Genomic DNA, 14,378 nt, shown 5'->3' with positions numbered 1-14,378 from the left:
AAACCCGATTTTCTCCCAAATCATCTCCAGAACATTCTTCTTTTCGTAAGAATAGCTGCAAAAGTGGTTCCGTTTCTGCTCAAATAGCACGTCTGATTCACCAAAAGCCGTTTTGTTGGAAATCCATAAAAAAACACTCATAAACAGGAAGAAGCATATAAAGAGAAGAGTAAACTGATAAACCCCGCACTGAACAGAAGGCCCTCTGTTTAATGCATGCAAAAGACGTCAGCCAGAGACACCGAATGCGCCGAAATGTTGGTGCCCGTGTCGTTGCGGCAAGTGATGACGGGCGTAGTGACGAGGGCCACGCGCCAGTGCTTGGCCTGCAGCTCAAACGGATCCATGCGAGGCCAGATGGGCAGCATGGACTGGCTGGAGAAGCGGCTGCCAATCTCGGGGAAGCGGAAATCAAACGTGAGCCGGGACGTGAGGATGCGCGACGACAGCTCCCACGCGTGCTCGGCGACCTGCGCCATGTCGCGGTAGGCGTCGGCCGGGTTGGCCAGCCGGTTGAGCAGCGGCTGCAGGTTGGCGAGCAGCGTGCCCGTCATCTCGTCCACCTTGGCCTTGTGGAAGGGCGAGTCCTGCTCCCGCCCGAGGATGCCGCCTATGATGGCGGCCTGCCTGTCGAGTAGCGGCTGGCGAAAGGCCGACGGCTGGCCTGCATGTGCGATATCAAAGTTAGTAAAGGTGAAAGCAAAGAAGGAAACTAAACAAGGACATTCTCTCAAATTGGGGGGAAAGGGGAGCAAGGACTTACCAAGCATTCTCTCCATGTCTCGCTCCAGCTCCATGAGTGAGTAGGTCGACTCATCGTCCGCACCGCTCCACGCGGCGGGCGTCCATACGCGGTTCACAATATAATCAATCATCACCCGAGTCACGAGGCAGGCCTTTGAGTTCTCGTTGCGTAAGTGGTACTCGAGGTACGACGCGGCCTCGGCACTCGACAGAGGGTGGTACGTGGCCAGCAGGATCGGCCAGAGCCCCGTCGAGCTCATCTTCATCGACGACGCGTGGTCCGGCTGGCTGGCGTGGCGCTCGACAAACGCCCGGATCACGGCATAAAAGTCCATGATGCCGTCGTGCCACGCCGCCACCGTCCGCTCATTCATGTGCACCAGCGGCGCGATGAACGGCGCCGCCGCGGCCGCCGGGATTAGACTGCTGTTACTGCGGTTCGCCATGGCCGCGCTGTGTGCGTTCAAGCTCACGCCGCCACCGGCCGTGTCGGAGCCCGCGGACGGGGGCGCTTCCTGCAGACGGCCGTAGCGACCGCGCGAGGCGGCCGTCGGCGTGCGGGGGTAGTAGTCGCGGGGGTTGCTGTTGCTTGCCTGGTGGCTGGGCGCAGCAGCGGCGACGGCGGCGCCGTTGCTCAACGCGTGGCGCCCGCCGTTGCCGTGATCGCCGCCAGAGGAGGAGGAGGAAGGGTTCCAGGGGTAGAATTCGGCGGCGCTGGGGCTAAAGCGCGAGCTGTTCTGGCCCGGCCCTGTCTTGCGGCCGACGGAGCCGCCACGACTAAACGACGATATAGCAAAGCTGCTGGCGGCGGCGGCGGCGACACCGGCACCGAGGGAAGACGATGGGCCGCCGCGGGAGGCGCCCGCAGGCGGTGCCGGCGGGTGGTGGTTCTCCCACGCGGCGGCGGGCGGGGGAGCCGGGTTGCCTCGCCGAGCAGCGTACGGTGCGGTGGACGGCGGACGCAGTGGACCGCTCGCGCCGCGCAGGCTGCCAATAGGTAGCTGCGCAGAGGGGCGGTGCGCAAAGTAGTCGGGCGAGACCATGCCGCTGTCCAAGTCATTGCCGGGACGGCCATAGTCCTGGCGCAGGTCGCCCGGGTTGTGGCCGCTGCTGGCGGCGCGGTTGTTGAGGCTGTGCCGGAGCGAGATGAGCGCGCCCTGGGCGGCGGGGAAGCCCTCGGCGGAATCCCTCAGGGTGGCAATGGCGCGCGACAGGGACTGCTCGTCCGTGTGCTTCATGGCCCAGAGGGAGCGCCGTCCGTTGACCTGCTGCTCCAGGTGCGTGTTGGCCTCCTTGAGCGTCTGTTTCATATTTGTTAGTACACCAAATAATGATATTATAGCGGGGGCGGGGGGGGGGGGGGTGGCTCAACACGCAAGCATACACACCTTTATCAGCTCGTCCTTTTCATCCTGGTTCTGGGGCGCCTGCTCATCACGCTGGCCGACATGGGCCTTACTGTCCCGCTCGTCCTTGAGCTGCGCCTCAAGCGTCTGGATCGTGTTGCACTGCTCGTCGATTCTCGCCTTGGCAATGTTGGCCTCGATGCTCATGCGCGCGACCGCCTTGTCCGTGTCCTCCTGGTCCAGCGTCAGGTTCATGACGGCGTTGACCAGGTCGCTCGTCTCGCGGCTGATGGTCTGCCCAACCTCTTGCAACTGCAGCACAATCTCGGTCGACTCGGCCGACGAGACGCCCGGCATGCGGCGCAGTGAGTGCTGGATCTTGACGAGGATTTGCTGCATTGCACGCGACTTTTCAAACGCAGCCTACGATTCAAAGGAAGAGTCAGCAAAATCAGTTGTCTCAAACAAGGGGGGCGAAATGGCATGAATTCTTCTTTGGATCAACTCACATGATTCCTGGACATTTGTTTTATCTTTTCAGTACGCGCCGGGCCGGCAAGCGGCGTCGAAAAGTCCATGGACAGCATATTGCCAGCAGAGTCCCGACTCCCAGTATCGTCGCCTACTTGCGAGGCTGCCTTCAGCATGCCCCCGGCGACTCGTGATTCGTGTTCTGAGCCGATAATGGTGGATTCGGCCACGCTCATAGTGTCACTACTCGTCATACGATAAACTCAGGACAGGGCTGGAAGTGGAAGCGTAGTAACTTTACACGGGCAAGGTGCAGCAAACACCTGCTCTCATCTTTGGTGGATATTTGTATCGTAGATCAGCTCCCAGGAAGAAAAAAATTAAAAGAGGCTGTGAAAGCAGGCCTTGATGATGGTGGAAACAAGTGTGACTGAAGGGGATTTGAAGCCGCTTCACGTTATGAGACGGTGGGAGCTGGGTGGTCAGAGCAGGCGTGAAAACGCAGTAGAAAACCTGTCCAGCCGAAAGGAAGCGAAGCGAGTCATCGTCCAATGGATAAGAATGCTGCGAGGCCGAGTGAATGCAGCCTGCGCCAGGTGAGGGGGAACACACGAGAATGTGAACATCAAATTTCAAAGGAGGCGGGCAAACGGACCTGGCACTCGTTTCGGCAGCTGTCAGATTTAGACTAGGCAGCTACCAAACGACACAACTTACTGCCGAAAAGATTCAAAGTGCCAAGGTGTACGGGATAAACTTCCCCAGTATTTGGGAGTGTACTCACATTTACTTGAAGAGACAAGGGGCACAGACGAAACTCGAAAACGTGTGGACCCGTAATAAGTTTGCTAAAGATGAAATTTATAGATACAAGGCATAGAACATCCAAACTTATCAAGATTTTTACCAGGGAATGCCTATCGCGACTCTTAGCGAGGAAGAGTCTGAATTGGCTGTCCTAGGGCATATGAATCAGTAGGGGAGACAAGGACGAGGCAAGTGTAAAACCTGTTTGCTCGTGCCAAAATGAGAGCGAATCCTGATGATAGAAATGGTGGCCCTTGTATCGTCCAGAATAACATGGGTAGCAGTGCCAGTGGTGACAAGCGGGTAGCTTGGGTTCTCCGTGGAGACGGGGGCAGGCGGTCGCGGCCTCCCTTTGTCGGTTCCTATAGTGAAATAAGAATATCGAAGGCTCGGGATTAGCATTAGAAAGCTCTGGTGCGGGAGAACAAACTGCTGTAGACTGCGTCTACAACAGGGGACGCGTCGATCATGCGTCCACCAAAGTATCTGCCGTTGAGGCCACGAATGGCGTTCTCACCACCCTGAACCTTGTCGAACTTCAAGTAAATGTCGCCCTTGGAATTGGGGTCCACGGAAATGTGCACAACATGGCCGTACTTTTCCTCGGCTTCCTGGCGCACGTCGTCCTCGAGCTCCTTGACCCAGTCATCGCCTTCCTCCCTACAGCATCGGTCAGCATCGTCTAGTCTTGAAAGTGGAGAGATAACATACTCATCGGGTTCAAACATGTTATGAAGGACAACACAGCGGCTGGCAGTGTTGACGTTCATGGGGAGTGGCTTCGTCTCGGTTCTAGGTTTCAGCACCGGGCGCTCGTCAGAGCCCTTGTTCGACTCGTCGGTTCTGGCTAGCTTGCGCATCAACGCATCGCGACTATAATTATTAAAATTCACGCCACCAACATCCGTGTCGTCGAGGGCGCTGGCGCCGCCCGTCTTCTCGCTATCGCGCGCGCCGGCGCGATCAAAGTTGGAATTTTGCCCTCCGCGACCACCGGATCCGGAAAAGGAGGAGCCCTGCTGATTGGAGGCGTTCTGGCCTGAAAATCTCTGTAACATGTTGGCAGTGCTCTCAGGGGTAAACTTATCGTTGCCGAGGCCAACTCGAATGGGACGGCCGGCCAAGTCGAAGCCATTCATCTTCTCCAAAGCCTCACGAGCCTGACCTGCATCGCGGAATCTGGATGGCTATTAGTAACGACGCGGTCGCATTGTCGAGCGTAGTATAGAGACGTACTGCACAAAGCCATAGCCACGGCTGCGGTTGGTTTCATCCTTTTGAAGCTGAACAAACTCCAGTTCTCCAAAAGGGTCGAAAACGGCCTGTAAATCTTGCTCGGTGACATTGAAGTGAATGTTTCCGACATATAGGCGATGGAACGGAACGTGGTTGGGATGAGAGCCGCCAGGCTCTGTAGTGCGGGCTTGACGATTCTTCTCTGCTTCCGTTACTTGGACGATTACAGGTATACCTAGTAGTTTCTGTCCAGTAAGTTGAAGGGCGGGGGCCACCGAGTCTTCATTCTTGAACTCGACATAGCCAACGCTGCGATCCGTTAGAAAAAAAGGTGCTATTTGAGCGCCTGGGTTGAATATCTTACCCTTTCGATCGCCCACTGATGCGATCTTTAACGATCTGTGCTTCCGTGACAGGACCAACTTTTTCGAAGAACGCTTTCAACTCACGACTTCGCAGCCGAGCTGCAAGTTGCTGTACAAACACTGTTCTTCGGTCTCTTTCGTCTTCATTCAAAACAGGCGTAGCGTCTTGCTTGTCGCGCGGGCCATCATCGCGGTTTCGAAACTGGCGATCGCGGCGATCTCTATCGCGATCATCCCGGCGGTGGTGACGGCGCGGCGAGCGTGAGCGCGAGCGATTTCGGCCACTGCGATAAAAGTCGCCATCTCGGTTGCGTCGTGAACGGCGGTCGTCATCACGGCTTCGGCTACGTCGCCGGCTGCCCGTGTCACTCCGGGGTGTGTCAACATCCGGGGTTTCTCGTCGGCTTTTGCTCAGCGGGCTGGCATCGCGGCGGTCTTTGCGGCGGCGATCGTGATCTCGGTCTCGGTCCCGGTCCCGGTCAAAATCTTTGTGGTCCGATCGCTCATTTCTGGAAGTATCTTCAGCAGACAGCCGGGCTTTGGACGCTTCTGCGCTCTTCGCAGTGGCATCAAGCAAGGCCTCCACATCTAAAGTGGCCATTTTCAAGATATGGATAAATCGCTAATATGGAGTCCGGTACAGCTCTACAGTTTCACGATCGCAAGGCGGTTGAAAATGATGCCAGCAATTAATAGAGAGTCGTTGGGAAAATGGTTGGGCAACAGATGCGGCGAAATTTGGGTCGGCTAAACGTCACGTGAACACGCGGCAGTGTCTTGTTTTTCCATGTCGAGCCACAGGGCAGGCAGCCACAGCGGGGCGGCTGAGGCGGCGCAGACAGTCAATGACCACTTGGACGGACGGACAAGTGGCAAAGCCAATATTTGGGCCGAGGCAGAGGCAAAGAGATTATTCAAAATAATAAATAAGAAGTTCTGATTAAAGTGTATTAAAGTGTATTAAAGTAAGTAAATTTATGGTATAAAGGGGGAAAATCGGTCATTCGCATCTTTGAGCGTTCTTTTCGTAAGGTCCTAGGTTTTCAAATTCTGCCCAGCAGCTACACCCGTGGCGCCAGCCCTTAGTTTTGTGCCTCCTCGCAATACATTCACAAAGTCGATCACTTGGTCTTGATGGAAGTATTTAGCTCGGTTCCAAAAACGGTATCCCAGAACTTGCTGGTGACACCGAAGCCAAGCTCGTAGTCAAGGAAGTGGTGTTGAAGGTGGTACTTTTTGAGCTGCTTGTACCACAGAGGAAGGTTTTCATGGTGAAGGAAGTAGTGGGTGAGATCGTAGCAAATGTAGCCAAAGACACCGCCGCAAAAGACAGCGACAGCAGTATGCCAGCTATGATAGAAGACAAAGCGTGACAGGTACCAGAAAGGGGTCGCAAGGAAAATGAAGAGAGTTGGCGGCATGACAAGTCGGTACTTGTCCATGGGCAGGTAGTGGTGGATGCCGTGGAACAGAAAGTGAAGGGTGATGAAGACACGGTTGTCGGGGAGATAGCTAGGACGATGTTAGCAGCAGGCTCGAATTACAAGTGTCATTATAAAGCATACCCATCGAGATGGAAGAGGAAGCGGTGCATGCCATACTCGATCAACGTCCAGAGGAAGCAACCAAAGAGCCAGTAAGCAGCAACATACGGGCCCGGTAGGTCCTCGGTTGCACTGTAGAGTCCAAAAGCAACACAAGGTAGCCAAATGATCGGAACTAGCCACCACGGGGTCTTGGAAAGAGGCTCGAGGAAGTTTCCAAACAAGGGAGCCGAGTCGCCACCCCTGTAGTGACGTGGGCGATGAACCTGGTCGAGATAAAAGTCCTTGGTGAATCCGCCATTCCAGACTTGGAGAAAGAGGGGTTTGTCGAGATCCAAGAATTTGTGCTTTTTATAATCAAGTCCAATGTCGGTGTCCTTGCTGAGATCTTCCGCGCAAGACATGCCAGTACGAGGATGAACCAACTCTTGGGTGCCAGCGGTGGTGGCGGATCCGTTGGCATGGCCATTAGGAACGTTCTTTTCGGTAACGAAGCCGACAAGGGAGTCGTCCAGGATTTCGTAGGCGGCCTCGGAATGTTCGTGCGAGGTAGGGTCGTTGAGGATGGCGCGAACGTCCTTGCCCGCGTATTCTAGGACAAGACTGCTGCCACCTGGGTGATCGTCGGCGAAGTTGGTCACATCATAGACTTTGGTGCCGATTGTTACATAGCAGGAATCGGTAGAGCTATGCGACTCGACTTCAGCTCGCGAAAAGGTAGGGAGAGTTCTGGATGGCATTTTGCAGAGATCGGGTAATCGGGAATGGTATCGGAAGAGTCGGGTATCTGCGAAGGAATCGCGACAGACGCAGCAGTTGTCGCTATTGGGTCAAGAGGCTATCAAAGCAACGCGGAAGGGGTTTATTGTGAGAAATCAGCCATGAAAAGGTAGGTAAAAGGTATGCGCGCAGACGATAGGTGTAGTGAAGAAGTAGAGTTTTAGGATCGGAAGCGTCGGCCACAAAAAGATGGGAATAATAATAATAATGAATGACCAGGCCCCTTAAACTAATCGCGGACGGCGGTGTTAGTTAGCGGATGCCGAACAGTGGCAGTGGCGTTACTTTCTCCTTTGTTGGCGGCCAGAGTCAGGCGAGTCGCAACCGACCCCACCCCGCCTTCTGGAGGCAAGGGGGCCTGACCAAGTGATTACAGCGCGTTTTTCACCTTTTTCATTGGTCTGCCCCCCTGGAAAGCCGCTGTCGGCGTTGATCAGCGCACATGAAAGCCAGGCCACCTTGGTCGGGTGTTTGTGGTCCAAATCCTCCCGAGCTTCCGGAAGGTGTTTTGGCTACTATTAGAAACTGACGCGTGGCTAGGGAACAGGAAATGAAAAACAAGCACATCGATATTGGACAGTTGGTGTTGAGCGCAGGAAGCGCAACCCAGCTACTCTGGCTCGCACCAGGTTCTTCACAGGTAGGTATCCAGCAGAGGAAACTGCTGCGCTGAGATAAAAGGGAGCACTATTATAGGTACCAGGAAATAATGGAAATTAGCAAATATCTCACCAGTGCTTAACAAATCTCTAATTATAAATTACATGAAACCATCACATGCAATTCACCCACCCGGGCACATCGGTAGCTATAGTACCTACCACCTACCTAGGTACCTACCTAGGTAGGTACCTACTAACCTATAATCCACTACTTATGCCAGGACAGAAACCGGCCAGATAGACAGTCTACGCACCGTATTACAGGTTTATAAGGGAGAACGGGAAATAAAATAAAAAAAGACTAGAAGATAAAGGCTTTGCTGACCGGCGGTTCTGGCCGCCTCCGACTCAGACGCCACACAAAGGGACGTGGCGCAAGCTGAACACGGGCCTCACCAACCTTGCCTTTGTCACTTGCTTCTTCAGACAAGCTTCTTTCAACCCCACCTACCACTCATCGCCACCAGCTTTTCTTTCGCGGGAGGCCGTCGACGCATACTTGTTCAAGACGTCCCGCACAAGACACATTCCATCCCCAGTCTCCTTCTCATTTTGACATTGCGACTCGAACGAGCTCATAGCTCATCTGACAACAGCTCAGCTTAACCTACAACCCCCCACCATGCCGTCATTCGTGCTGTCGCGGGGTAGCTTTATCCTCTTGGTGGCCGTCGTCTGTCTGGCCTACCTGCCTGGCAAGGTCGCCGCTTTTGGCGCAGGAAATATCCCTTCCATTGCGCAGGTTCGTCTCCTCTATCGATCAGAATTGCTATACGCTAACATCCGCGCAGGTCGAGGGCTTCAACTGGCGACATGGAGGTTTGTCGAACCCCGCACTCATTCCACAAGACGAGAAGCTAACAAAGACCAGATATCGAGGACATGCTTACGAGCCTTGCATTTTTGCATGGTAAGAAATGGAGTTCCATGAACGTGAAGCGTGTGTACTTTGGCAACTGGCTGCGCGATTATTCCCAGGCTGTCGATGTTGGCAGTCTCAAGGGAGTCAACGGTGCCACCATTCGCATTCTTGTACGTGTCGCCGCTCTTCCATTTCGCGTGATGCAGTTCTTACTTTTTTGATCAGGTTTGGGTTCTTTCTTTCATGGCCCACGGATATGCCACCGATGAGTTCGAAGTCACCGAAGAACGTCTGGGCTGCTACCGACCCGAAGAGCACATTGACAACCCTCTTGGCTATGCCGAAGGCGTTGATGCTCGTACGCTCGACCCGCGCCTCAGAGGCCCTGTTCGGCCTGTCGAAACCGAAATTGACATGGAGACTGGCATGAAGAACTATATCAAGAACGAGAAGGGTGACTGGGCGACGAGCGCTGGCTACTTGCGATTCAGCATCGCTCGTTGCATCCATTTCGGTCGTATCTATACCAATGGCGACAAGGGCAAAGGACAGGACGAGAACCTCTGCGAAGCTCTCCGATGCCTCGGCCAGGCGTTGCATTGCTTGGAAGACTATAGTGCTCACAGTAACTACTGCGAGCTTGCACTCCGAGAATTGGGACACAACAGTGTGTTCTCTCATTGTGGCACCCAAACTGAGATCAACGTTCGCGGCAAGAGAATCTTTCCTATCGTGACCGGAACATTTGGTGGTGTGGATTTCCTCCACTCCGTCATTGGAGAGGCCAATGATCATTTCACTCAGTCCGAAGTCGACGAGGTCGACATTGCTCTGAAGAACGCTGAGGCTGCCAGAAGCGGTGGTGGTGGCTCGACTGATCGTGGTTTTCTCGGTATTTCTGCGCCAACCGATTTCATCTCTTTGGTCTCGAAGCTTCCTGGCGAAGGGGACAGTTTTGCTTCCCAGGCCAGAGAACTCCAAGCCATGTCTGAGGCACAGGAACAGCGAAACCAATCAATGGACCGAGGGGTGGATCGTACCAGAGCGGAAGGAAATACCAACATCGTTCCGGGCATGAGCCCCGACTTTGACCCTGTCAAGACTGCTAGGCAGATTTACCCGATTCTTCAGTTCAGAGACAGAATTGTCAAGACGATCAGCCGAGGCATCGCCAAGATCCCCGGCCTTGAGAAGCTGCTTGAGCACATCAGCGAAACTCTTACTGCTTTTGTTCTTGGACTTCTGGCGCCCTTTATTCGTCCAATCATCAACCAAGTTTCCAAGGTCCTCAAAGACGGCTCTTCGGGCATCATCTCAGCTAGCTCCAAGTCTCAGCTGGAGCCCTGGGACAATCCTCAATGCTCTGACCCTACCCACTCTATGCTGTCCAAGGATCATTTCACAAACGTCCTCAACTCTTGCGCTGGTCGCGTCGCTGCAACCTGTCTGCAGTATTCTGTTCCGTAAGTTTCTCATCGGCTCTATGAAAACTTCGTGTATTAACAACATCAGCCGCATTCTTTTCGCCTGGGAAAATATTAATGTGCCCACCGATGAAGTCACCAATGACATCCTTCGCGCTTTGCATCATCCATCTCTTCGGGATGAAAGTATTGAGATTCAGCGAGACATGTTCAAGACTGTTCGAAAGTGGGCTGACGAACATCCGCGCCGCCATGAGCTTGATCGCCTCCTGTCTTCCGAATCTGTCAAAGCTGGAAAGAATCATATTCTGAACCAATCCGGCGGAAGTGGAAAGCGTGATATCCACTCCTGTGGGGGTGATTTGGATGCAGCACACCGAGGCCATGGCAAGGTTGCCGGCTCGCTCTGGTCTGAAATTCAGACCCGAGACTTGGCTTCTATTCAAGGAAGCGATGGAAACGCGAGCGAGAACTACCTGTCGCACTCGCCTGCGCCGTCCACGAGCCGCCCACCTCCATCAGACGGATACAACTACAGCCAGCCAACATCTGGGCCTTCCGTGGGATATAACCAGCCACCTCCTAACCCAGGACAGTACTACTCTGGGTATAGCCAGGGACCGCCCCCTCCTCAGCAAGGCGGCTATGGTGGAGGATATGGCGGCCCTCCTCCTCAAGGCCCTCCTGCAGGTCAATGGGGTGGTCAAGCGCCACCCGCTCCCCAGGGTTATGGTGGTCCTGGCTATGGTGGCGGCGGTTATGCGCCTGGTCCTGGCGGTCCTCCCGGGCCTAGCTACGGCGGCCCTCCGCAGCAGCAGCAGCAGCAGTACCCGCCATACGGGCAGCAGCAGCCTCCTCCCGGCCAAGGTTCCTGGAACCAGTATCCTGGTCAAGGACCTCGTTACTAAACTAGTTGCCGCGCTCTCGTGTGAATTAAGGATTTGAACGCGGTAGTATCTAAGAAGTTTTTACACAAAACATGGGAAATCATGCCATGGGTGGCGGATGGCGTTTTGGAGAGGAGAGGAAGGTATAAATGCAAGTGATCCTTGCTAGAGGATTTTCAAGGTAGAGGATAGGTTGGACAATTATAAAGAAGCTCAGAGTATTTATCAGACCAGAAATATATTTCAAATGCCGAGTTTATAATAGTGATGACGATGCAGGGGCGGCCATGAAAAAATATAGTAAGTGAAAGCAGATAGGTGCACTGTCTAATCCAAAAGACAATGTATTCGCAGTCCGGGAAAACACAAGGTGTGCTCCTCCCCTACCGCCGATTTATAGTTTTCCCCGTGAGGCTGGGGTATCTTTCTATTTTGGTTGTCCTCATTGCTTGCCGCGTCGCGGATCCAGAGCTTCCTTGCGACGAATGTCACGCACCTCCTTGGTGCCAATGGGTCCCAGGCCGCCCTCGGAGCGGCGCTCCCAGCCGCCGAGGCGGACGACCTGGCAGGTGGCATTGTCACCATCGTCCGACACCTCGGTAGCGTAGTCGACGACAGCGCGGGCGCCCTGCTCAGGCGTCTTGGCCTCCTTCACAATGTCCACAATCTCCTGGTCGGAGAGCGTGCCGCAGACGCCGTCGCTCATGAGGACGAGAAAGGCGTACTGGGCGGGGCCGAGCTCGACGCGGGCGAGCTCGGGCTCGGCGGAGACGCCGATGCGCTTGGAGCGAATGTCGCCAAAGGCGCGGCTGTTGGCGAGGCCGGCGATGCGCTCCTCGCCGAAGCTGTCGCCCGAGACCATGGAGCCGGCGGGCGCGTAGCGGCGCAGACGGCGGCTTTCGGTCGGTGTGCTGGGGTGGTGGTCCGAAGTGAGGGCGCGGGGCAGGCCGGTGGCCGTCTCGCAGAGGAGCACGCGGCTGTCGCCGACATGGGCGACGAGTAGCGTCGACTGCGCGGCGGGGTGCCAAAAGGGTGCCGGCGTGGGCGTCGAGATGAGGGCGACGGAGGCGGTCGAGCCGCCCTTGAAGCGCGTGGCGCCGCCGATGCCGTGGCCCGACGGCGTGGCGTGCGGCGCGCCGAGAATCTCGTCGCTATTAACGGGCGCGTCCGACATGTGCGGGTCATCCGGGTCAACCTTGCGCGCCTGCGCGGACACAAAGTCGAGGTCGGCGCGGAGAAAGGCGTAGGTGAGGGCGGATTCAAACGAGACGACCGAGTTGTGCGAGGCGTCGTCGGACAGGTCAAAGTGCTCCGGGTTGAAGCGCCGAAAGTAGCCGCCAATGGTCGTGGCGTACTCGGCCACGAGGTCCCGCTCCAGCTTCACGGCCTTGGGGTAGTCCTGCAGCTTGGCCGGCACGGCGTTCTCCCCCGGCAGCGGCTGCCCGTGCTTGGGCGCCTGGCGCAGCGAGGCCGTGTCGGGGTCGTCTGCCGTCTTGGCCTCGACCTCTTCTGCCGTCTTGAGGGGCACCGATTTCAACGCTTTTTCCTTGGTGAGGACAGCCGCGTTGGCCTCACGCCCTGGCTTTCGCTTGCGGAGGCTGCTCTGCAGGCCAAACGTGGCCGCGGCCTCCTCAATGTAGCCGTGGAGCTCGTCGCGAAGGAAGCCCGCGCACTGGGTGCCGCCGTGGCCATCAAAGACGCCAAAGTAAAAGACTTGCGGATCACCCGACTGGCTCTCGGCAGGCGTGGGCTCGCCTGGCTTCTGGCGGATGCTCATGGGCGCGCGCGCGGCAAAGGCGGGCACATCGACGATGCCCGCCTGGTCGGCGTCCTCGTTGTACGGCCGGCTGCCGCGCGAGCTGGCGGCGCCAAAGTGGTGCTTGGCGCGCCGCAGCGGGATGCGCACCACTGTCAGATCACGCCCGGACGGCAGGTTGGGAAGGGCGACGGCGGGACCGGCGCCTGGGTGCGGCGTATGCGGCGTCGAGGCGTCGCGGGGTAGCTTGTGCCCGGGGCCGGTGACGCGCCGCGCGTCCGGGTGCATCGAGGATGAGGGCAAGTGGGTGACAAAGTAGGTGTGGAAGCCGCGTCGTTTCGAGTCGGGGTGCTGTTGGGTAGCGGCCTCGCGCGGCTTCGACGTCCGGCGGGAGGAGCGGCATGGCGGATTTTGTTGTTGCTGCTGCTGCTGCTGCTGCTGCTGCTGCTGCTGCTGTCGTGAGGGAGAGACTGTCCAGTGCGGGAGCTGCTCGGCCGTGTCTGGGTCGCTGTGGGAGTGGGAAGGTCGGGCGCGTAGATCGGAAAAGGCTCGCGCAGACCGTGGCCGAGCTGCCAGGGCTGGCACCAGTCTGGCACAGTCTGCGCAGAGATAGGCGGCCCTACTTGGAAAGCGGCATACGGTGTGCGCTATGGAGGCCATTGCTTTTGTCGGCCTTCCGAATAGTGATGGTGCTGTTATTGCAGGGTGCCAACGAGCATTGTCGAATTCGAACTGGGTCGGGCACGAGTGTTAAAGCTTGTCCCTTTGTCTCACGAAGTCAGGTTGTTGGGCTGGGCGTTTAGCGGGGCGGCTGCTCAGTTTGTTGGCATTGACAGCGAAGACGAGGTAATACAGGACCGGGAAGAAGGCGCTCGAAAAAACAGAGTGAAGAGACCTGCGAACGGCCACAGATGAGCCCTCGAGGGGAGTGAGGGGGTAGTGGAGCTTGTTGACGGGAAAGCCAGGTTGGAAAGTTGGAACCAAAAAGTCTGAACTGGAGACGAGAGATTAGATCTGTTGAGGTCGTTGGCCGGCGCAAAGCGAGGCGTGGGGGCCGCGTGTTTCTTCCCCTCTGTGGTCGGTAGGGTATTTTTGATAAGAAGAAATAGTAATAGAATTAAAAAACTGAAGCTTAAATATACTATTCCAGCACTTCATTTTCTATTTTCATCTTTCTTCATTTCCAAGTACCTTGCTCTGTGCTCATCGATCAGTGACGAGGCACTCTCGCCAGGGGATCCGTCCCGTAGCCGCTTGTGGCCGAAGCCAACGACGTTAGCGCACCCAGGTACGGAGTAGTACTCATCTTTCAGTGGGCTTTGTCCGATGTTAGCCCCTGTCTCCAGCTGGCTGGCCACAACCCGGTTAGGCATCTCCTTTGCTCTGGCACAACGTCGCCACTACATTGGCAAAACTTGGCTGCTTTTGATACTTCTTTCCCACTTCTCACTACACCAGGGGTCCCTCTACTCTGTGATCTGTACAGTGCTGTGA

General features: G+C 56.1%; 5 protein-coding genes across 5 annotated transcripts; 1 reads left to right on the top strand and 4 right to left on the bottom strand.

The window, feature by feature from the left end:
* Positions 1 to 209: 209 nt before the first annotated feature.
* CCM_01657 (uncharacterized protein) lies at positions 210 to 2,797 on the bottom strand (the record flags this gene model as incomplete). Its single annotated transcript, XM_006666812.1, has 4 exons — positions 210 to 664; positions 764 to 2,045; positions 2,133 to 2,513; positions 2,600 to 2,797. 4 exons carry the CDS (start codon positions 2,795 to 2,797, stop codon positions 210 to 212), a joined length of 2,316 nt encoding a protein of 771 aa, XP_006666875.1.
* Positions 2,798 to 3,769: 972 nt separating this feature from the next.
* On the bottom strand, positions 3,770 to 5,570 carry CCM_01656 (RNA splicing factor (Pad-1), putative; the record flags this gene model as incomplete). The annotated part of the gene is made up of 4 exons (XM_006666811.1): positions 3,770 to 4,028; positions 4,080 to 4,547; positions 4,605 to 4,913; positions 4,969 to 5,570. 4 exons carry the CDS (start codon positions 5,568 to 5,570, stop codon positions 3,770 to 3,772), a joined length of 1,638 nt encoding a protein of 545 aa, XP_006666874.1.
* Positions 5,571 to 6,090: 520 nt separating this feature from the next.
* CCM_01655 (inositolphosphorylceramide-B C-26 hydroxylase) lies at positions 6,091 to 7,253 on the bottom strand (the record flags this gene model as incomplete). The annotated part of the gene is made up of 2 exons (XM_006666810.1): positions 6,091 to 6,481; positions 6,535 to 7,253. The coding sequence occupies 2 exons, from the start codon at positions 7,251 to 7,253 to the stop codon at positions 6,091 to 6,093; spliced, it is 1,110 nt and encodes a 369-aa protein (XP_006666873.1).
* A 1,324-nt stretch (positions 7,254 to 8,577) lies between these two features.
* CCM_01654 (HET-C domain protein HetC) lies at positions 8,578 to 11,149 on the top strand (the record flags this gene model as incomplete). Its single annotated transcript, XM_006666809.1, has 5 exons — positions 8,578 to 8,697; positions 8,747 to 8,774; positions 8,827 to 8,987; positions 9,043 to 10,280; positions 10,330 to 11,149. The coding sequence occupies 5 exons, from the start codon at positions 8,578 to 8,580 to the stop codon at positions 11,147 to 11,149; spliced, it is 2,367 nt and encodes a 788-aa protein (XP_006666872.1).
* A 421-nt stretch (positions 11,150 to 11,570) lies between these two features.
* On the bottom strand, positions 11,571 to 14,055 carry CCM_01653 (protein phosphatase 2C, putative; the record flags this gene model as incomplete). Its single annotated transcript, XM_006666808.1, has 2 exons — positions 11,571 to 13,392; positions 14,027 to 14,055. 2 exons carry the CDS (start codon positions 14,053 to 14,055, stop codon positions 11,571 to 11,573), a joined length of 1,851 nt encoding a protein of 616 aa, XP_006666871.1.
* Between the last annotated feature and the right edge of the window lie 323 nt (positions 14,056 to 14,378).

The sequence above is a fragment of the Cordyceps militaris genome, assembly GCF_000225605.1.
Source record: "Cordyceps militaris CM01 unplaced genomic scaffold CCM_S00001, whole genome shotgun sequence".
Classification (NCBI taxonomy): domain Eukaryota; kingdom Fungi; phylum Ascomycota; class Sordariomycetes; order Hypocreales; family Cordycipitaceae; genus Cordyceps; species Cordyceps militaris.
The sequence above is the reverse complement of the archived record's forward strand: the minus strand, read 5'-3'. Positions and strand labels throughout refer to the sequence as shown.